Source organism: Neolamprologus brichardi, unplaced genomic scaffold (assembly GCF_056152115.1).
Source record: "Neolamprologus brichardi isolate AB-2024 unplaced genomic scaffold, ASM5615211v1 NODE_ptg000031l+_length_7269946_cov_1, whole genome shotgun sequence".
In the NCBI taxonomy this organism is placed as follows: Eukaryota; Metazoa; Chordata; class Actinopteri; order Cichliformes; family Cichlidae; genus Neolamprologus; species Neolamprologus brichardi.
In genome coordinates, this window is record NW_028270136.1 from 1,166,401 (window position 1) to 1,187,848 (window position 21,448).

The 21,448-nt window shown below is 43.0% G+C and overlaps 1 protein-coding gene across 1 annotated transcript; it reads left to right on the forward strand.

The window, feature by feature from the left end:
• The first annotated feature begins 679 nt into the window (after positions 1-679).
• carm1 (coactivator-associated arginine methyltransferase 1) lies at positions 680-19,878 on the forward strand. The gene is made up of 16 exons (XM_087837216.1): positions 680-879; positions 6,829-6,954; positions 8,939-9,045; positions 9,512-9,616; positions 9,746-9,856; positions 10,122-10,299; positions 10,534-10,624; positions 12,392-12,473; positions 12,636-12,721; positions 12,800-12,889; positions 12,986-13,123; positions 13,340-13,429; positions 13,547-13,659; positions 14,790-14,867; positions 15,269-15,337; positions 15,424-19,878. Exons 1-16 carry the CDS (start codon positions 738-740, stop codon positions 15,561-15,563), a joined length of 1,746 nt encoding a protein of 581 aa, XP_087693342.1. The 5' UTR covers positions 680-737; the 3' UTR covers positions 15,564-19,878.
• The last annotated feature ends 1,570 nt before the right edge of the window (positions 19,879-21,448 follow it).

Consider the following 21,448-nt stretch of genomic DNA (forward strand, 5'->3'; position numbering starts at 1 on the left):
CACCCGAGAGATTAATAAAGTTCTATCTTCTCTTCTCTTATATGTTGAAAATATGCACCCACACAAATACATCTAGAAGCTGGTCCACTAGAAATGATTGTCTCAGTGGTTTTGTGGTGCGCTGACCCCATACAGTCGGAGAGCACCTGCAGGTAATGGGCTTCTCTCTGTTGCCTGCTTACAGACATTACAGTCTTTATGTTATATTTGTAGGGCTGAATCTGTGTTGGGCTTGTGCTAGGCTAGTTGAAGAAGCAGGTAAGTTTATAACCTGAGCTAGAAAAATGTGTTACTGTCTGTGGTTAATCTCTATGGTGCTGATCAAAGGTTTTGTTTTTACTATTACGGCATGTGTCTGTGTGTGAGTGAGAGGGGGTGCAGGTGGTGACGATGGTGGTTAGGGGGAGGGGGTGAGAAACCGTGTTTGCTCTTGTGTAACATGGCGATAAAGAGACCCTAAAAACAAATAGCCCGCTGTGGGTTTCGGGCAGAAGTACAGTTTTCGTTTGGTTTTTAATTTTTTTTAAATCGTCAATAATAGATATATTTTAATCTCCATGATAAAATTTGATTTCACATGCCGTATTGCGCGATGGTGTTTACGCAATACCCATTTCTAGCCGCCAGGTGGCACTGTTGCAAAGGCTTATCGCGTTGGTGCCCAGCGTGCCTCCAGCAGAGAGCAGTGCTTGGTTGGATGTGAGCGCCACAGATCTGTCTCTACTTCCAGAGCGAAGATGGCGGTCTCGGTATTCCGTGGCGTGCGGCTTCTCTCCATTGGAGACGCGAATGGAGATATACAGCGGCACTCAGAGCAGCAGCCGCTGCGGTTAGAAGTGAAGACATCACAAGATGCTGCCCTCCTCAATCTCTCCAATGGTGAGTTGACCCTTTTCCGCAGTTGCCGCAGATGGTCGGCCTGACTCGACTGCCGCGCCGCTAATGCTATCGCAGCGTTAATGCTTACAGGCTAAACTGCCAGCGTTAGTAGCCGAGAAGCTAACGCATCTTGAGAGACCACGTCGCCACCTCCTGCTTGTCACGAGGAAGCTCTTAAAACCCCGTTTTATCACCGTCCCGTAGGTGTTTTAATGTTGCTAACTTTAAGCTCAGTGCTTTGAGTTCAGTGCTTTGAAGACCACGGGAAACGTATAACGTAACACATACAACGTAGCTTAAGCGCATCAGTAAGCAGGGTAGCTAAGTAATGTGTACTTTAATGCTAGTTAAACAATGCCACTAGCCTGGCCTCAGCGGTGATGCGCCAACGTCCCGCACATTTGCTTTTTGTGTTTTCCCCCCGTTTTCCCCCCTCTTATCTCACCAACGTGTATTTTGTCTCACAAATATGTTCAATATATTCATATGTAAACAAATAGACTTTGTGTTGTCTAGAGACACCCGATGGACGGGTTCGAGTGTTTAGCTCGTGGACTAGCCTTCCCGATTGTTTTGGAGCCCAGAGCAGAGGGCATCACTCCTGACCCGCTCCGGTGTGCTGTAATCCTTGGGCGACTCGCCGTCATCGCTACTCTTTATTTTAGCCATCAGCACGTTCCCTTGTAAAACTTGCACTCTGTGTGCTGGTATAAGTTAGTAATGTTTAAGGTGCCAAGACGAAACCGGGCCCTCATTACTTATGCGTTTATCTTTGTTCTCGCTGGAACAATAGCCGGGTCCCGCCGCCTCCTTCCCTCCCGTGTGGAGGCAGCAGCAGAGCCGCTCCGCTCCTCCGCGGCTTTTCTGTTGAATGGGATGTCCCGCTGAAAAGAAACGGGCGCGCTGGACTCGCCTTCTGCTTCACATGCTCAAGTTCAAGAGAAGCACAACTCTGCGCCCAGGTTTCAGTGTATAATATCAGACCGTAGAGCTTTCTTCTAAAAATGATTTCAGAGAACACAAGTTATATTAACTAACGAGGTTTGCCGCAAATAACTTATGTCATTGATTTTACACACAGTCTGTTTCAAATTGTTGGGCAGTATTGCTGTGTGCGTAACGCAGACCTTTCCGGAGCTGTGTGTAGTCTAGTAAATTTCCACAAGTGATGTCACTTACATTACTAATGGGCCAGGTCTGAAGTCTACCAGCTTTGAAAGAACGACATCTGGGGGTTTGGTTGGAAAGAGGGGTGCTTTACCAATCCTCTCCAGCAGGCTCGTCTCTGCTGGAGACCCTGCACTCATGTGCTCCTCCGGTGCTTGGATTTCCTGTATGGTGAAGTCTTCTGCCCTCTTTGCTGGGTTCACGTGATTTAAGTTTAAATGTAAAAAGCACTCGATGTAACAAAGATGTTGTCTTTGTTTGTCTTTGACTTAGAAAGCGTTACAAAAACAAATTCAGGTCACTATGTGGAAATATTAAATATTAGTAAATAATGGAAAAAGCCTAATGAAATATAACCACTTAATTGTTAGAACACATTAGCACCATTAATAAAACATCTGTCGTCTCGTTGTGTGTGACAGCTCGGGAGCTCCTGTACCAAAACTCCAACAATCTTTCCAAGATGTTTATTTATTTTTTTTTTGGACTTAAGTAGGAATTCATGCCAGTTTTTGGAGATGTGAAGCAGATTTTTCCCTGTAATTTTAGCAGCACATGAATGCACCATTACAGGGGAACAACCAAAGACTTTTCAGAGGACTTGTTAGTGAAGTGTCTCTTGTGCTGCGGTAAGCCTTACAATCCCTGTAAGATGTTTTAGAGGGGAGAAGGTCTGTGTCCAGTATTCATGCTTTACTGAAATACATAAGAATATTGCACTTTTTTAGACTGCTGTCTCAAATGATATATTTAAAATGTCATAATTAGAAACCTTTAACTTTCATGCTAGTCTGAAAGTCCATATAGATGAAAAAAATATAGATAGATAGATATAGACACTGGATGTGCAGTCTGACTGGCTGACCATGCAGTGATGTGCATATTGTGTATTGTCATTTCCTGTCCAGTCAGGTTCATGTATCCATGACGTAAAGCCCCATAAACAATCATCACACTCATCACTGCTGAGCAGGTGCAGGCTCACTGTGGGTGAGGCAGTAAGAGGAGACCTAGAAAGGAAGCAGCTTAGTGAAAACTAAGCAACGTTAATTCTGCTCACAGACGACAGCTGCACACAATCATTTTGTGCGAGTTCCAGATATTGTCAGACCAGAAGGCTCATTTCTTTCACTGAATTGATGAAGGTAACAGTGGAGAAATGTTAGCAGGACGGTGTGAAAGTTATAGAACTTGAGCTCCTTCATATGTTTATGTAACAGAGGCCGCCTTATTGTAGCCTTTTTCCACTAGTACCTACATGACTCGACTTTTGCATTGGGTAGCAGTTGCTTTTTTTTGTCTTTCAACTACCTGCACGGCCGGGGTCACCGATTGGCCAGTCAATGGCATCATGAAAGTGACTCCTTCACAAAAATCTAACCGCCATTTTTGAAACCTGGCACTGAGGGAAACGGCTGGACAACAACCAACACTGGTCTGACACAAAGCCATAGTCTGAGCAGCAGGTGTACTATCGCCTTGGTGTGGTCCATTGTTGCTTTGTTTGTGTTACATACAAATGATTTCACAGGAATTTCAGTCATGTTGCTGTGTGACCCCAAACTCATTAGGTGGTAGTAGAAAATGACAGTAGTTGAGTAGGTACTAGTAGAAAATGGGCTTTGCTATCTCATGTTGTCATTTAATGGGAAGTTGCATGGATCGTAAAGATGTAGGTCATGGCTAGTGGAAGCCAGCTCGTAAAAAAAAAGGCCTTAATGACATCACAAGTGCACTGGGTCACCTCAACTTGAGGTGACTGAATGTGTGACATTTCAAAAATGATCAGAATCGACACTTTTGTTCACAATATAGGAACTGTGTGATCCATTGATCCCCTACAGTTGGTCAGTGGACTGCCTGGATCATCTGTCTTTGTACTGAGACGGGTAATTTCTCACACTTTTAAAAAAGTATCTTATCATTTGTTTTGTAGTCTAAGTGGTTGAGAAGAGAATTCACCGACATGCTTGGCTGGCTTTTCTCCCAGAAGGTGCATGTCTCTAAATCTGAAGTGTCGGTCTCAATCCTTTAATAGATGCTGGATTAGCTCCGCCTGCTTTATGAGTTCACACTGGGCCTGCTGTTTGGCCCTGGAGGAATATTTGCATCGGGCACTTTTACAGAAGCGATTCTGTGGAACTTCCCTGCTCAGTTTTTTCCTTCCTCCTGACTTTTATTACATGGCCTGTTTTTCATAATGAAATGTGAATGTGAAACCTCAGAAAATAGAAGTTGATGCTTCGGTGTCCTGGTGTCCTTTCTGCTGTTGTCAGCATGCAATCATTCATTCTTGCAAAGAGCAAAATATGCCATTGCACTAAACCACTGTTTCATAGCAAAGCAGTTGCTTTTCATTCTGCTCAGTTACCTGACAGGACAGACGACTGAGAAACTGAAAGAAATGTATTGGGCTCTTCCAGTCTGATGTTTTGACTCGAGGCCCATGAGGGTGCAGGCTGACTATACCCTGAAGCACTTATAAAATAAAAGACTAAGCGCTCTCAGTATGAAATAAATGAAATGAAAAATGGTCATAATGAACTTTAGTCAGTTATAGTAGAGTATGAGCGTGTTATGTTGCTGTATTGATGGAGTATGTTCTGATTTTTAAAATAGCTTTTTGTCTTGGTCGTGTATTTCCTCTGTAACAGTAAACACATTACAGGAGTCTTCACACCTTTACCGACACTTTTAGTCCTGATAAACTCTAAAAGACAGACTATAAATGGACTGAGGCAGAATGCCAGCCCAGCAACAAGAAAGCAATATTCTAGAAACCTTTATCGTCCACTTTGACCTCAGTGGTAAAGAGTAAGTTAAATCAACTTTTTGACAACTGAAACAAAAGCTCAGAAGGAATTTCTAAATAGAAATCATTAGGATGCACCAGTTAATTTAACCTGTGCATCTAGGAGCACATCCGAAGAGCTCTGGCTAACGTTAACAAAACCAAAGGCAGCTCAAGCTCACACTTCCTCCCATATCAGCCCACAGATGGCTACACGCAACCAGGAGAGCTAGTCTCAGTTTTGTTTTTTTCTAGTCTCTTTAGACATTGTCAATAAAGTGTTGGATACAGGTAAAACGTTGCATTTTAACAATGATGTCAACAAGGTAGTTCAGACTTGTGTTCCGGTTGTTTTGTGTACACATACAAATATACGTAAATCAGTAAATTTCAGCTCTTGCAGAGATCTTCTTGCAGCCTGTGTGAGCCGGACAAAGGAAACTAAGGCTACGTCCACACGTACACGGGTATTTTTGAAAACAGAGATTTTCAGTTTTCGTTTTAAAAAATAATCCCGTCCGCACGTAAAGGCAGAAATGAAGGAAAACGCTGCTAGGAACATGCCAAAGCAACAGGTGGCGATATATTCCTAACCGTGCAGAAATGTTGGCCAATCAGAAGTCTAGAAGCCTCGGTGGGAAAAAGTAAACAAAGCGGGGGCATAGAAGCAGAACCGAGTCATATGTGTGGAGGGACAGTAACTGTGTGTGTATATGTAAGCATTTAAACACTGCAGAGAGAACAATTAACAGTAACAGTATTGTAGAAATTCATTTCACCGAAACAATAACGTGGCGCACACTGTGACGTCAAAAAATGCGCACACCTTTGACGCTGCGTTTTCTCCGTTTTTCTCGTCCACACGTAAATGCAAAAACGGAGTTTTCAAAAATATCCACCCTGGATTTTTTTTAAAAATCTCAGTTTTCAGTGACCAAAAAGGCCGTTTACGTGTGGACGAAAGGTGCAAACGCATAGAAAAATCTGCGTTTTCAAAAACACCCGTGTACGTGTGGACGTAGCCTGAGACTGCACGGTATCCAGGTCTCTTCTATCCTCCTTTTCCAATCATTTTAAGTGTGAACCTACTGATAGTGCAATAGCAGTGACACAGCATGGGGTGGAAGATGCTATATTAACTTTGCTGCATGTAGTACATACTCATCTGGAGTCGTGCTAAGATTTATTTATTTCTTTGATGACTTTTCATCAGCTGTGGCAGAAGAAGTTTTGCTGCCCTCTCGATTGGCTTTAGTCGGCCTCTTATACGATAGAGAGGATGAGCACTGTCCAGCTCTTGAATATTTCATTAAATGGTGTGAGAGAGCAAATCTTGTCCTAAACACCACAATGACTATTGTCCCCGTTAGTTTGGACCTGATTTTGATGAACAATCCTTTATTTCAAATTTGTGAACATGAGCTGCACACAGGTTGACAAATTGGTGTCCCCGAAATCATCCCTGAGATGCAAGTGTCTGCATATTGTGCTACATATTGTCTTATTGTTGTGATTGTTTTTATGTGGTGTATACAAATGTCATAGACACTTGGTGGAGTCATTGTTTACATTTAGGTGGCACTAGCATCTCCTCCTTCATAACCTTCCTAAGTTGTCAGAGACTGACATGTGTCTCTTGCTCTCAGACGTGCCTGTGATTGCCACAGTAGGGAACATAAATATATGCCATTGTTATAGCAATCATGTTTGACTTATTTATACAGCGTAAAAATCTATATTGGTATTATCCCAGATGATATGTGGTACAGGCCTCCTGGTCATTAATAACATGAGACATTTGGGATATCGGCTGTGGTCATTGTGCTTTCTTCTGCTACCCTCCTTCAGCACTCTGGCGCTCACATGCTGTGATCTCAGCCCTCGCTGGTTTTAACCACCAGCAGAGTTTAAGCAGCATCACCTCGCTGCTTGTTTATATTTTGGTAAAGATGAGTATAAACTCTTTCTGTTCTCTCTCCCTTTCTTTCTAGGAGACGAGGCGAGTGTGTTCAAATGTTCGGTTTCCAGGGAGACGGAGTGCAGTCGCGTGGGGAAGCAGTCATTCATCATCACATTGGGCTGTAACAGTGTGCTGCTGCAGTTCTCCTCACCTACAGGTAAACACACAGCGGGTTGTCTACCAGTTGGAAAGTTGGTAGGTTGATCCCAGGCTGCTCCAGTTGGCATGTGGAAATGTCCTCGGGCACAATACTGAACCCTGAGCTGTCCCCACTGCATTAATACTTAGTAATAGAAGTAGTGCGTGAGTGTGAGTAAGTGAATGAAGCTTGTAGTAGAGTAGAAACGTGCAATATAAGTACCGTTCACCCCACCACAGTAAGACTGTTACACGTTGCATGTTGCAAGTTTGGAGTCAAGAATATGTCAACTCTCTGAAAGTGTCTGTGGAGGTTTATGGAGCTGATGATGGTGAGCTGTGTTTCTGGGGTGTGGTGCAGCTTGTTAACAACAAAGTCAAATATTCATGACAGCCTGCTTTTATTACCTGCAGGACACTGTTTACAGTTTGCAGTGAGTCAACGGTGTGTTCAGGAACAGTGCAGTAATTTGAGTGTTATTAGTTAAAATAGTGTTTGTTTATCTGTTAAATGAAAATTGTGTCACCATTCCTGGAAAGCTCCTCAGACCTCTGCAGGGAGTGTAGGCGAGTGTCTGTTTCTCTGATGAGCATCAGTAATAAGTGTCGATTCTTGCACCCAAATTTATTCCCTGTTTTATTTATTTTTTCTGCAAACAGTTTTACAACAAGTATATTTTTCTGTAAACATTAATATATGATCCTAAAGCAGGACAACTACACTGTCCTTGCTGACCTCATATCAGATGTGTACATAGACAAAGCCTAATCCTAACCCTCAGCCTAAACGTAACCATAACCTAACTGTAACCCTGTATATATCTATCTACTTAGCACTTTTAATTCTTATTTTTATGTCTATTTCAGCGTTATATGACAGTATGTTTGCACTAAGTACTGCAGCAATTTCCTATTGTTGTAAACCTGCTCAACATTTGGCAATAAAAGCCTTTCTGATTCTGATTCTGACACTAAAACCACATTTTGAGCCTCAAAAATGTTCTCAAACTCACAGGGAAAGGCATTTTGTCCCCATAAGTGACTGTTGGTCCCCACAAATATAGCTGCACGCCCGTTTTCTGTCCTCACAAAGCTGTCTAAACATGTACACGCACACACACACTCACACAGGGCTGCGTTGTCAGCAGCTGTTACTTTCAGCCTGCTTTATGGATTTAACAGCTTCATATTTTTCCCACAGGCAGTACACTCATCTGTGCTTGTGATTGGCTATACTCTGACAGATACATGTTCAGATGAACGGGGTGCTGTTGGCAAAGATTATATTTAATGTATTTCTAGACCTCCGTTTGCACGCACACATGCTCACGTGCGCCTGTGCCCCTTCTCACTACTGCCACAAATCTGATGACATTGGAAAAATAGCAGCCACTGCCATCGCGCTGACAGATGCTGAAAAAATGAAGTGGTTTTTGTTTATTTATTCATTTTATTTTATTTGGGAATAAATTGAGATTTAATCCAATTCAATTTCATTTATATAGCGCCAAATCACAACAGCCGCCTCGAGGCGCGCGATTAATTGAGATTTCTGTGTTTACCTTGAACAGAAAGTCGTGTAAATGCACAAATGAAGCAGACAAAGAAGGAAATGTTGTGATTGTTGAATGCATCAGTATTGGTGCATTTTCCATGATATGTGTTAAAAATGCTAACACTGTGTGCACTGAGGAGGAGGAGGTAGACCCACTCATGATTAATGCAGACATGCACCAAAGCATGTGGGACATGGCAGTTTAAAAAAATGATCTATGCTTGAGAAATGCGAACTTAAATCTTAAAACTGTGATATTGATTTACTTAATTACTTAATCATGTATTTATTACACCTAAGCTGAGGTTGTTGCACATGATTTAATATTGTTTCCCAGCACGAGAGGACAGAAAACCAAACTGTTTACAGCCGACAGCACAGGAAGAGAAAAAGGATTAAACTGCAGTGTAGCTCAACAAAACCAACTTACAGTGTGTTTGTGCTTCAGACTTTCAGTCTTTTTATAACGTGCTGAAGAACTGTCGTGGGCATATTGGAGAGCAATCTGTCTTCAGTGAAAGAACAGAGGAGTCCTCTGCTGTACAGTATTTCCAGGTGACTGTCACACACTCACACACACTCTCACACAATTTTGTGACTCTTGAATTATCTCCTGACTAATTTAAATCCACATTTCCTTTTAAACACACTGCAGTAATGACGCTTACTTTGTTCTCGGCTGAGTATTTATAGACTGCTCATTACAGGAATATTCAGTCAGAATGAAGCCTGCTTCTGTTTTTTTGGGCACCATCTGAACTACTTTGTGTTTAAAAGTAGCTGCAAGTCAGCTCCAGGAGGAGTTCAAAGGGCTCTGTAGCACTTCTACCTGCAAGCATCCATCTGTTGAGAAGCCACTTGGTTTGGTTGTTTACAGATCCCAGCACAAACTATCTTTTTTTTTAAGAAATTTAAAGAAGATTAACTTTGTTTCTCTTTTTTTTTTTAAACTGCAAATTGAGCTCAAGTCAAAGTGCTAAAGTCCAAACTCACGAGCGTGCTTGTGTTTGTGTTTCTGCAGTTTTATGGCTACCTCTCCCAGCAACAGAACATGATGCAGGACTATGTTCGGACAGGGACTTACCAGCGGGCTATTCTCCAGAACCACACTGACTTTAAGGACAAGGTAGCGAGCTGAATATGTGCTATTTGATAAGGCTGACAGATGTTTGAAAACAGCTGGTTTACATTAAGTACAGACTAAAGTGTTGTCCTGCCAGCTGTGACTGTGTGCTGTCTGTCCTCTGTTCTCCAGGTGGTGCTGGATGTGGGTTGTGGCTCGGGAATCCTCTCTTTCTTTGCAGCTCAAGCTGGAGCCAGGAAGGTGTACGCTGTAGAGGCCAGCACCATGGCACAGCACGCCGAGGTACACGCACAGATTCATGCTGAGATCAGTGACCGACCTCTGATTATGCTCTCACTGGATGCACAGCCTCTCACTGTTTACGATCCATTCACTATACTAAATGTTTTAAATTCAGGTGACGTTGTTTGAGCTGTGGGAATCTCGCTGTTGCTGAAAACGTAACAGCTATGAGCTCTGGCTGTCTGGACAGTCCACATTAACTTTAGATCAGACAAGCTGAATCCAGCTTTTTGAATGATGATGTGTTTGATGTGTTGTGCTGCAGGTGCTGGTGAACAGCAACCGTCTGGGGGAGCGTGTGGCCGTCATTCCGGGCAAAGTAGAGGAGGTGACGCTGCCGGAGCAAGTTGACATCATCATTTCAGAGCCAATGGGTTACATGCTGTTCAATGAGCGCATGCTGGAGAGCTACCTGCATGCTAAGAAGTTCCTCAAACCTAATGGTGAGTCTCGGAAGAACAAGAGACGTACTTGAAATGTTAGAATGGAGGCTGAGCCTGCAGACAGCCACAGATTAGTGACAGTAGCTGCTTCTGGCGAGTTTTGCATGTTGTCAGATATCCACAGGCTTTGGTGTTCCAAATCACTTGATGTCAGTTTAGAAGAATCTTGCACTGTGGTGGAAGATACGTGAACACGAGTTTTGCTTACTGTCTTCATCGGTGCGGGTGTTTCAGGTAAAATGTTCCCCACTATTGGAGATGTCCACCTGGCCCCCTTCACAGATGAGCAGCTGTACATGGAGCAGTTCACCAAAGCCAACTTCTGGTAAGAACAGAACGAGGGAGGGAATGAAGGAGGTTCTCTGGGTCAGCGTCATTGTTTTCTTCATCGGATTCATTTGGTTAGAAAGCTTTTCTATGCATGAATGTGTTTTTAATGCCTTATCAAATTGAGAAACTCCTTCATGCATCTGAGCTCCAAGTAAAGGCAGTTTTCTTCTTTCTTCTCTGCTGGCAGTTTAACTATTCGTTTGTTTCTGTTATGAGAGCAGAGTATTGTTTAAAATGTTGGTCATTACGTTCGAAATCTTAATCATCTTTTCGGGGCTAGTTTGACCGTTTGCATCAGCGAGGGAGTTGGTGCCTCAGCAGCGTGCAAAGGTGTTTATCGCACTCAGAGGTATGAGTCATGCAAACTAGCGTGATAACAGTAGGCACGAGTAGGGATGGGGGACCTTTAAGGTTTTTTCCGATACCAGTACCAAACCAGTACTTTTGAAATGGTGCCGGTGCTTAAACGGTGCTCAAACCGGTTCTTAAAGAATGGAGAACGCAAACTTTGTCCAAAAACCTCTCATATTTAGCTGTTTTTCTTGTAAAAAGACAACAATGTTAGCCTTTTCTGCAGCTATAGGGCATATATGGTATCATTCTTGGCTGGAAGCAGTGCTTAAACAATGGAAAAAACAAACTTTGTCCAAAAACCTCTCGTGTTTAACTGTTTTCCACTTTTTCTTTGGTCATTTTAGCCTTTTTGGCCAGGGTGAAGGGAGTATCTGCCATCAAACAAGAAGACAGCCGCATGTAACTACGACGGTGTTTGCTAGTTCACCTTACATGCATTAATGTAATAACGTGGTTAGCCTACTCAACGTAAATTACACATGAACAACATTAAGCGACTCACTCAGAGACGAACGGCTGCTGCATCATCATCCTCATCATTTCTGCTACACTGGCAGGGCTAGAGGCCAGGACTCTCCTCTTCGGGTTTTTGGGGGATGTTGCTAACTCCGGGTCCGATAACAGGCAACCCACCCGCAGTAGATGTGCACGGTGTGAGGTCTCGCCGAAAGCTATCAAATACGGTGCATTTCTCGGCTTTAAAAAAAAAAATGCTATGCGTCGCCAGGTGTTTCATCTGATTTGAGGTGTTACCTCCTTTGACAGTATCACAGTATCAGCTTAAAGCACTTGTTGCAGCTGCTGAGTTTGCTTATTTTGCTGTGAAGTACAGCCAGACTTTTGACCGCTTTGCCTTGGGCATTTTTAATCTGTAGCTCTGCTCTAAAAGAACGTACGTACCTGGGCCCGCCTACTACGCTACCAAAGGTAAAATGATTGGCTAGAATCCAAAGTGCATGACATTCAGGGGAAAAAAAAGCACCGAAATGTGCGCTGCTTTTCAGTCTGGTTACTACCGTTTATGTCAGAACCGGTACCGGATACCGGTACCCATCCCTAGGCACGAGTGAGTGTAGGACGCAATCAGAGTCGATGCTAATGTTGTCGAGTTAACGTCAAACCGGTTTAGGCTGTTTAAGAAGCAGTAGAGCCTTGGAGAGGTGTGTCCCTAAATACAAAATGTACTTTGTTTTTGTTTTTGATTTTGTTTTTTAAATGATGATGTCATGTTGGGCTTGCAGGAGTACTCGCTACCCAAAATGAGCTAATGATTAGATTTTTATTGCTCTTGTTTTGTTACATTCATTGGCATGTGCATTGGTGCGTGTGTTAATGAGCCATTTTTATTGCTGAGGCAGGAATCAAGCAATCTAAAAGTGGGAATCTACACTTCTTCCTGTCCCCTCAGGTACCAGCCCTCCTTCCACGGTGTAGACCTCTCTGCCCTGCGGGGGGCAGCAGTGGACGAGTATTTCCGCCAGCCAATTGTGGTAAGTAATGCATGCATGCATGTGCAGGATTTTAAGATCAGAATTGAACAAACGAGCAAAGCGATCTGACGGTAATATCGACTTCTTACTTGGCTTTTTGTGGGCGCAGTGTTTTGAAATGAAATCCGAGTTGTGTGAAAGCAGATTTCTTTCCCCCCACAGGACACGTTTGATATCCGTATTCTGATGGCCAAGTCAGTCAAATACACAGTCAACTTCCTGGAGGCCAAAGAAGAGGATCTTTACAGGTGTGTGTCCAGTTTAATGTGCGTCTGTGATTACTTTAGGAATGTCTACTAATAAATGATAAACGGTTTTGCTTTCAGGATAGAGATTCCCTTTAAGTTCCACATGATGCATTCGGGCCTGGTGCACGGCCTGGCTTTCTGGTTTGACGTGGCTTTTATCGGATCAGTGTAAGTCAGGAAGTCTGCGTGAGTGTGTTGAAGCTAAAGAAGTTTTGACGTGCACCAGCTTTGTCCTTAAACATCAATCTGTTTGTGTTCCTGTAGGATGACAGTGTGGCTATCCACAGCACCCACAGAGCCTCTCACTCACTGGTACCAGGTGCGCTGTCTCCTGCAGTCTCCTCTTTTCACCAAGGCTGGGGACACTTTGTCCGGCACTGCGCTGCTGGTGGCCAACAAGAGGTATGTTAGTATTAATGCAAGAAAACTACAGTTTTTTAGAATAAGCTTTGACGTCACAGCAAACCCTGTTGTCATGTTTTGGAAACCTGTTCATTTCCTAGCTGAAGTTGGGCATCAACATGGGAGCGTGCCTTAAATGGCCACTCCAGGAACCTTGCTTGCATGCTAATCATGTTATTCTGATGATAATTAGTCTCAATATTTACTTCTTAACAGACAAAGCTACGACATCAGTATTGTTGCCCAGGTGGACCAGACAGGATCAAAGTCCAGCAACCTCCTGGACTTGAAGAACCCCTTTTTCAGGTGAGTTTATCCTGACCACAGCAAACACAGCCAATCTGCGTTGCACTATTGACACAGTGTCTGGTGTCGGTAAACAGTCTTCTCTAACTTCTTATATCTATTTTTATCTATGTGCAGGTACACAGGCACTACCCCCAACCCCCCTCCTGGCTCACACTACACCTCCCCGTCTGAGAACATGTGGAACACAGGGGCAGCCTACAACATGAGTCAGGGGATGGCTGTATCAGGTGAACACACTCAGACACTGCTAGATTAAGTAAATACTTAAGACATGGCGTGGTATGTCCGTTCTCCATATCCCAGCTGTCTTAGAGCAGAGGCAGAGTACACCCTGGACAGGTAGCCAGTCTGTCGCAGGGCTAACACAGAGAGACAGACAATCACTCGCACTCACAGGCACACCTGGGCAATTTAGGCCAATTAACCTAACCCCATTAACTGCATATGTTTGGACTGTGGGAGGAAGCCAGAGAGAAACCACGCAAACACGGGGAGAACAAACTGCAAACAGAAAGACCACCGTGCTGCCACACAGAGACCAAAGAACAACAAGACTGAGAATTAAATGCATTGGATGGTGCTCACTAATCATGATGACAGCGATGAAGACCAGGAGCTGAAACACGTTGGTCAAGCGATGAAGTTGTTCTGTATAGTAGTGTAGCTGCAGCGGTTCTTCAGATTTGTCCTCTTCTCTGGGCTTCTTGGAAGTAAGACAAACGTCCGCTTTAGTAGCAAAACTCCAACGTAGAAACAGGAAAGACTAAATCAGTTCAAACATGAGCCAGTGTAAAAACCAGTCTGCATGAATTTATTATAGTACACATGCCTGAAATTTCATGCACATCTATTCTATAGCTTCATTAGCTGGGAAGAAGAACCTGGGAAGAAGACTGTATATAATGATGGACATAGCCAGGTGTGAGTCACTTTGCCCTGGAGCTAGATTGAAGTCCAGAGTTACGTCTTGTAGTCAGCACCAGCTTTTCCAGCTGTAACTGTGCAGATACTAGAGGAAATGCTAGGTTACAGCTAAACTAGCAACATATGCTAATAGACTGTTTGTTTGTTTTTAAAGGTTGATTGTTAGTTTAAAACAGTTTGTTCTAAAATATTTATGAGGAATGAACAGCAACAACATTCTGTCTGAAACCGTAAACTTCCAAATGTGCAGTGCGGCCCTGCAGTAGAAGGACTTCCTGCCATGGTGCATCACTAACTACTTACCAACTCCGGCATCACATTTTAAGATCACTTCCACTCTGGATGTGTTCAGGAACCAACCCCAAAGAGTGTTTTTTTTGACGGTTTATAGTAAATGCTGTTTTTTGGGTTTCTTTGCTGCCTCTTTCTGCAGGGATGCCCGCAGCTTATGACCTCAGCACAGTCATCGGCAGCGGCCCGTCAGTGTCTCACAACAACCTCATCCCCCTGGGTATGAATCTCATCTGAAAAATCATCATTTTACTGTTACTGGAGTGCATCATTCCAGCTCATCAAATCACACTTAACTCTTTTAATGTTGTTTTTTAATTTATTTTTTTTAACCCCACTCTGTTGTTTCGGCTCCTCTGAGCAACATCAAAGGGCTTTTAGTTTGAAAACGTTTGAAAGTACTCAGTTATAGTTCAGCTTTTGATTTTAGTGATATTTCTGATGTTTACATCAGAATACAGCTTTTAGTCTGTGTTGGGACCCAAATTACTGCAGATTTTTGTAAAGCAGCTGATGTGGCTCTTTCACAGAAAAGGCATGCGTTTATTGCACTGGTGAAATGGTTTGTCACTCCCGATGCTACTTGGTTTTAACAGTGCTTTCATCTCTGATTGGTCACAGTGAACACAGGGATTGTAAATCATACCCACTCCAGGATGGGCTCAATCATGAGCACAGGAATTGTCCAGGGTAAGCCCACTGGTTCACAAACACAAGTTTACTCTCCAAGTCTTCTCAGTGTGAGCGTTGACTGTTATGCTTTGTTTCCAATTTAGGAGCCACTACGGGTCAGTCCGGCCCCAGTAGCAGCGGTACTTACTATCCTGTCACCAACCAGTTCACCATGGGGGGCGCTGCCATCTCCATGGCCTCACCTATGGTCATCCCTAGCAACACCATGCATTATGGCAGTTAAGACGAAGACCTCGCAAAGACCTCCTATGCCCCCGCATGAGAAGAATCCCCCTCCCCCCTACCCCTCCCCAACCCAGATTGATCACCAACTGCAGCCAAAACCAGTATACCAAAACCAGCTCTGTGCTGGAGATTCCTTTTTGTTCGACACCCTCTTTCTGCTGTTGAATCATCGCTAGATGAACGGTTGAAAACTCTCGTTTCCGTCCAGACTCTTGTCTTTCCGAAAGCCGAAGCCTTCCTTTTCCCCCTCCCTCACTGGGACTGTATCATCTGAGATGCACAGCAGTTTATCATCTGACCTCCCTGGGTTTCCACCCTGCTTCAATATGTATTTCAATCCCTCCACCTCCCTTATTTTCTCTTTATAGCTCATTATTTAGATGTCATGACCCTGCGAGTGTTTGTCTTTCCTCAAGAATCCGCTTGTTGTCAGATACCAGCATCGGTCCGCTCCCGTGGTTCTCCACACCTCCACACCAGTGATGCTGAAGCTTTTCACTTGTGCAGTAGGACACTGTAATCATGATCATCATCACTGCGTCTCTACAGGTGCCACCTTAGCTTTTCATACTGGATCCAGCCAAGTTCCCTCCACACTTCCCCAGAGATGAGCTGTGCCGAATGAAACAGCCCCCTCAAATCATTAAACAAACGGCATCTTGCTTACTCCTACTCATACAGTTTGGGTTTAGGAGGAGGAGGATGGATCACAAACTGAAGCCATCTACAAGTCTTGGCACCCAGAGGAGGAGAAATATTTTTTTTGTGTTTTATTGTTTTGTTTTTTTTAGTGGCTTGGACAGGCTGACCCTCAGAGTTCTGCTTGGAAGCATCGGTGTTGCTCCATCACCTTCCATGCTGAGTCATGATAACGGAGCATCTCAGCGTCTGCTATAAGTTGCTGTTTGTTGACATCACCAGTCTTTTAAAATGATGGCATTCTCCAATTCAGACAGGTTACCTTTCCGTTAATGTTGTTCAGCGTCTCATTCAGACAAATCCACGATATGTACACAGCGTCGCCCGTATGTGGAGCCAGCACTTGACCCCATTTCTAAATGTTTAGGTCTCTCTGCTGTTGTCAGAGTTGTAACCTTGTGTGTTTCTATCAGTAAATGTGACTACACTGAGACTTGTGTGATGATATAAGTGATGCGTAAATGTTTCTAGGCCTTATAAGATGACTCACTGTGGTTAATATCTGAACAGGAAACTTGAAGATGCCCTCAGGTTAATGGAAAAGAGCGACTGAATGGTTGGGGCTTTTCAGTAAATGCTCCTTTGTGCGCTGCTTCTCAGTGCTAGCATGATTACTACCATTCATTGCGGCAGCGCGTGCTGTTAGGGTTAGAGTCCTACTTACCCACGGGTGTTGCAGACTAAAGTTGGGATGCTAACTTACCTCATCTTTGCATAATACCACTTTGTTCTACTACTACTTCCTGTTTTTCATATTAAGAAGTAGTAGAACTGTTCAGATTACCGAGTCACACCTTCTAAAAACAGTAGGTGTCTTAGATGGATTTAATATCTTTAGCACAAATAAAACTTGAGGAATCTGATGCTTTGACGAGCAGCAGTAGGATGCTGTGTCTGCACAGGACATTTCCAGCTCTGTCCTCATTGTGGCATTGGGTTTGAGCACCGTCCAAAGTGAATACAAAAATTCAACAAGACACCATTGGAGGAGGTGCAGGAAGATTTTTTTTGTCCAGTCTTTATTTCGTGTTATACAACTGAATTTAGCATGAAGTTCACACATTGAAATTCATGTTTTTAAATCAGAGTTTTAAGGCAAATCTGTATTTGAGCTGATGACCTGTTTGATCCTGTAGGGTTCTTCACATTCCAGATGAACATGTTTGTCACCATTGTAAACGGCTTCAGCTCGATATGAAAGGGTTTCTGATCAGTGCGTGAACTGTACGACACTTAAAGTGGTGGTAGTAGTAATAGATGGTCAGGAGATGGTAAACTTACAGCAGTTCACTCATCCACATCGATCTGTAATTACGGCTCTGTCATAGTAGTCAGCTTTATCCTTGGCTTGCTTCAGAGTTGTGGATAGTTGAACTTGTTCTCGGCCACTTTACAGCACAGAGTTATTTTTGGCGGCCACCAAATTTTGGCTTTTGTTGGTCTGTGGTTGCCAAATAGCTGCTAGCTGCTTGCCATGTCTCTTTAGGGACTCGTGGAAGATTTGATTGTTTCTCGTACCCAACATGGAAGGTGACGGATCGCACAGTCTGAGAGAAGCTAGAACATTTCAGCCCTGTCAGCCTAAAATATGAAATGCACTTTCTGCTGCTCCTCATGTTTTCTGCACCCAGAAGGTTTTTTGTTTTTTGTTTAAAAATCAGAATAAATTGCAGCAGCTTCTTGCCAGTCAGGCATTTGTTGAGCCAGATTGCTTCGGTGCAGTTGGAGGAAGATTTGGAGAATGAACCAGTAAAGACCAATGACCCAGGATGCAGCCAGCTGGCTAGCGGGAAAAGAAAAGCTGTGCCGGACCGGCAACGTCCTAGTTTACATCTTTGTTTCCTTTGCCTGACGCTCCTCCCAACCTCCCTTTGAGACTGTGAGACTGTCACAAGTAGACTTCAATGACACGGCGAGGGAGAAGGGGCCGGTACGCCTCTCTCCTCGTCTGTTCAATGTGTATGACCTCCAACATATCATTGCCCCAACACACACACCCCTGCCCACACCCCCTTTTTATCAGTCAAGGAAAGAAAGACTGACACATTTATGCATTGCTTCCAGTGTCACAACTATTGGAATTTGAGTTAGTAGGAGTGCTGAGGGGGGAAAATGTCTGTTTGTAGGAATAACCTTTTTGGTTTTCTTGATATTTTTTTTCTTTATTTCACAAAAAAAGCAAACAAGGAAAAAAGCGCAAATTAAATGTTGTGGAAATGTTTCAAAACCATCCTGGAGTCAGGTGTTGTAGTACTTTAATTTGTTACCTTCTACTTTGTTAAATAGACTGTGGATACAACAGATGTTTACCATGTTGTAGCTGCTCTATAGCCATCGTGTCTCTTCTGTCATGGATTCATTGCTCTGTGTAGTCATAGTGGCATCCACTTTGACCATGGAAGTGTATGAGGAAGACTCACTGACATGTTCTCTCATTTGTGTGTTCGCCAACTAGTAATAACACCTTTCTCACTGTCTGACATTGACTCGTCTGCTCCAGACACAGTTAAAAGAAGCCACTGTGCTTAAGACTGCTAAGTGATTCCTGCTTTATGGGTACATTAGTCACTGATGTCACAGTAGGCACCTTTTAAACCTTTAAATGACGCCATGAGGCATCTATTATGGAGCAACGCATGGAAACGACTAATATCCAAGGCAAATTGGTAACAGAATAGAATATAAAAAGTAACTGATCATAGAATCATGACTTAAGATTAGTATATTCTGGCTTGCTTTCAGGAACAACCATAAGATTGCTGATATCGCTCTGTCTTCATAATTTCCCTGTTTAAAAACGGGCAATGTCACTGCTACTTAATTTGAAAAGGGGTCAGGAGGTAATGCTGAAGACAACTTCGAGGTACTTCCAATGGTATCTGCTGATACTGTGGTCTGAAAGTGGTCGGGCGAAAGCTGAATATTATTGGTCCTAATTGATGATAATTGGCAAAGAAAATGTGGTTTATCCATGATGATGAGTATTATTTACAAAAGAAATAATGGGGCGACTCTTATTGGTTAAGCTATTTTAAACATTTATATTGTCTGTGGGTGTTAAAAACATAGCTGTCATGTCATAAAGGCCTCGATATTTCCACCTTTGCAGTCGAGTGTGTACAAAATCATACGTGAAGAAGGGCGGGTCTAACTGACGGTGCATCGCTTGATTGAGTCATTAGCCATTGAGCTTGTAGTTTAATGCCACAGGAAATCCTCCATTTAAAAATGTGGCCAAGATTTACAAAACAGACTGTTTTTATTCACTGACCCCAAATAAGTGACTCGGCCCATGAACTCCTGGGACACCACAGGAAATCTTTCTGTCACAACCATCCTGGTGCTAGTATGCTAGCAGTTGCTAATTAGTCATCAGTGCTGCGTACAGCTGAAAATAACTGTAATGTCAGATTGCTGATATTTATTCATAAAGCTTGGGGGTGCTCATAAAACCCCTAAGGGTTTTTTATCTAAATAGAAATAGAATTGTCTTTGTTTTTTGTGATGAATACAGCAGGTTGCGACACAGACCTCATGGGAGACCTTCAGGACAAGTGGTGCCTACAAACCAAACAAGGGTCTAAAAACAAAATTAAAAACTTGGGTTTCACAAATGTTTCTAATCTCCAGCAGTGTTCTGAACATGCATGTGTTTATATGTAAGTGTTTTCAGCCGAGCTGTGGGAAAATGAGGAGGATGTATTCAGTTTGAGAGGTACAGTATTGAGGAAATCCACACTGAGGTAAGTGTTAAGGACAACGGTTTGGGTGGTTTCTCCTAGGCCCACTGGTACAATGCTGTTCCAACAGCCATAATGAAAATACCAGCTACTCCAAATTCAATTGGGTAGCTAGATGTAATTAAGGATGAGAGCAGTACTTGCTGAGATCATAAAGTGTTTAAATTTATAAAATTGAATGTGGAACTGGGATTGCGCTCCATTTAGAGCACAGTTGTCGAACTCCAGGCCTCGAGGGCCGGTGTCCTTCAGGTTTTAGATGTGTCCTTGATCCAACACAGCTGATTTAAATGGCTAAATGACCTCCCCAACATATCTTTCTGTTCTCCAGAAGCCTGGTAATGAACTACTCATTTGAATCAGGTGCGTTGACATAGGGTGAGATCTAAAACCGTGCAGGACTCGAGGCCCGGAGTTTGACACCCCTGATTTAGAAGATCTTTCTCTGGTCTGAAAAAAAGGTTGGGTGTTTGGTTTTTTTTGTTTTTTCCAAATACTATTTTTTTAAAAACAAAACAAAAAAACCCCCAAAGCCTTCTGTAAAGTTAGAGCATCTCACATTTTAACAGATTAGTAGAAACGGTTTGAATCGTATCTGTCAAAAAGATTACAGTTTATAGATGTAAATGGGAGTTGCACAAAACGTTCCATGGAGTTACGCTCTTTGGACTGTTGCTTGTTAAATTACACGTGCTTCACTTTGATGATCCTGTTAGAAAGAAAACTTCAAACACTTTCATTACTAGACGGGTGATACCCAACTTTCTTTATCCATGAAGCCATTTTTAGAAGGAGTTTTCCTTCAGTGTGTTATTTGGCTAACTGTTAAATCAAGAATCCAGTTTAAAGTCCTTCTCCTCACATACGAAATCTTGAACAATCAGGCCTTGTCTTGTCTTACAGATCGCACCTTGTTCTAACACAGCACTTCCCCCTCAGGGTGCAGGTTACCTGAGGGGGAAGGGATGTTATAAAAGTGGAATAGGAAACATGTTTTAGCTGTCAGGTCTTTCTTCTGTGGAACTAGTTTCCTTGTTTGTTTCTGTACTTTCAAGAGGTCTAAAAGTTTATTTATTGATTTAAAAAACAAAACAATTTTGCTTTCATTCACCCAACTATAGCTCTTAGTTAAGCTGGCTTATGCAGGCTTAAGTGAGTCTGCATACACATTTCTGGTTGGACAGTGGAGGGAGAGGGACATTCACCCAGTCCAAACACGCTGTAAATAAAAGATGGATGTGGTCACCAAGTGATCACCCATTCATTTTGGCACTCCACATGTTAAAGCCTTAAGGACACCATCATGATGGTTTCTCTGAGCCAGAAGTGATCCTGTTCAGGGACATGATGGAGGGTTGAACGTTAGGGTGGATTACGTTAGGGATTGCCTCTGAGCTGAGGTTTATGGCAAGAGTGAAAGGGAAGGTTTGCAAGATGGTAGGGA

Coding starts and splice junctions, on each gene's coding strand:
- carm1 (XM_087837216.1), top strand. CDS start 738: ATGGCGGTCTCGGTATTCCGTGGCGTGCGGCTTCTCTCCATTGGAGAC. Junction 880..6,828: donor CCTCCTCAATCTCTCCAATG/GTGAGTTGACCC, acceptor CTTTCTTTCTAG/GAGACGAGGCGAGTGTGTTC. Junction 12,474..12,635: donor ATTTCCGCCAGCCAATTGTG/GTAAGTAATGCA, acceptor TTCCCCCCACAG/GACACGTTTGATATCCGTAT.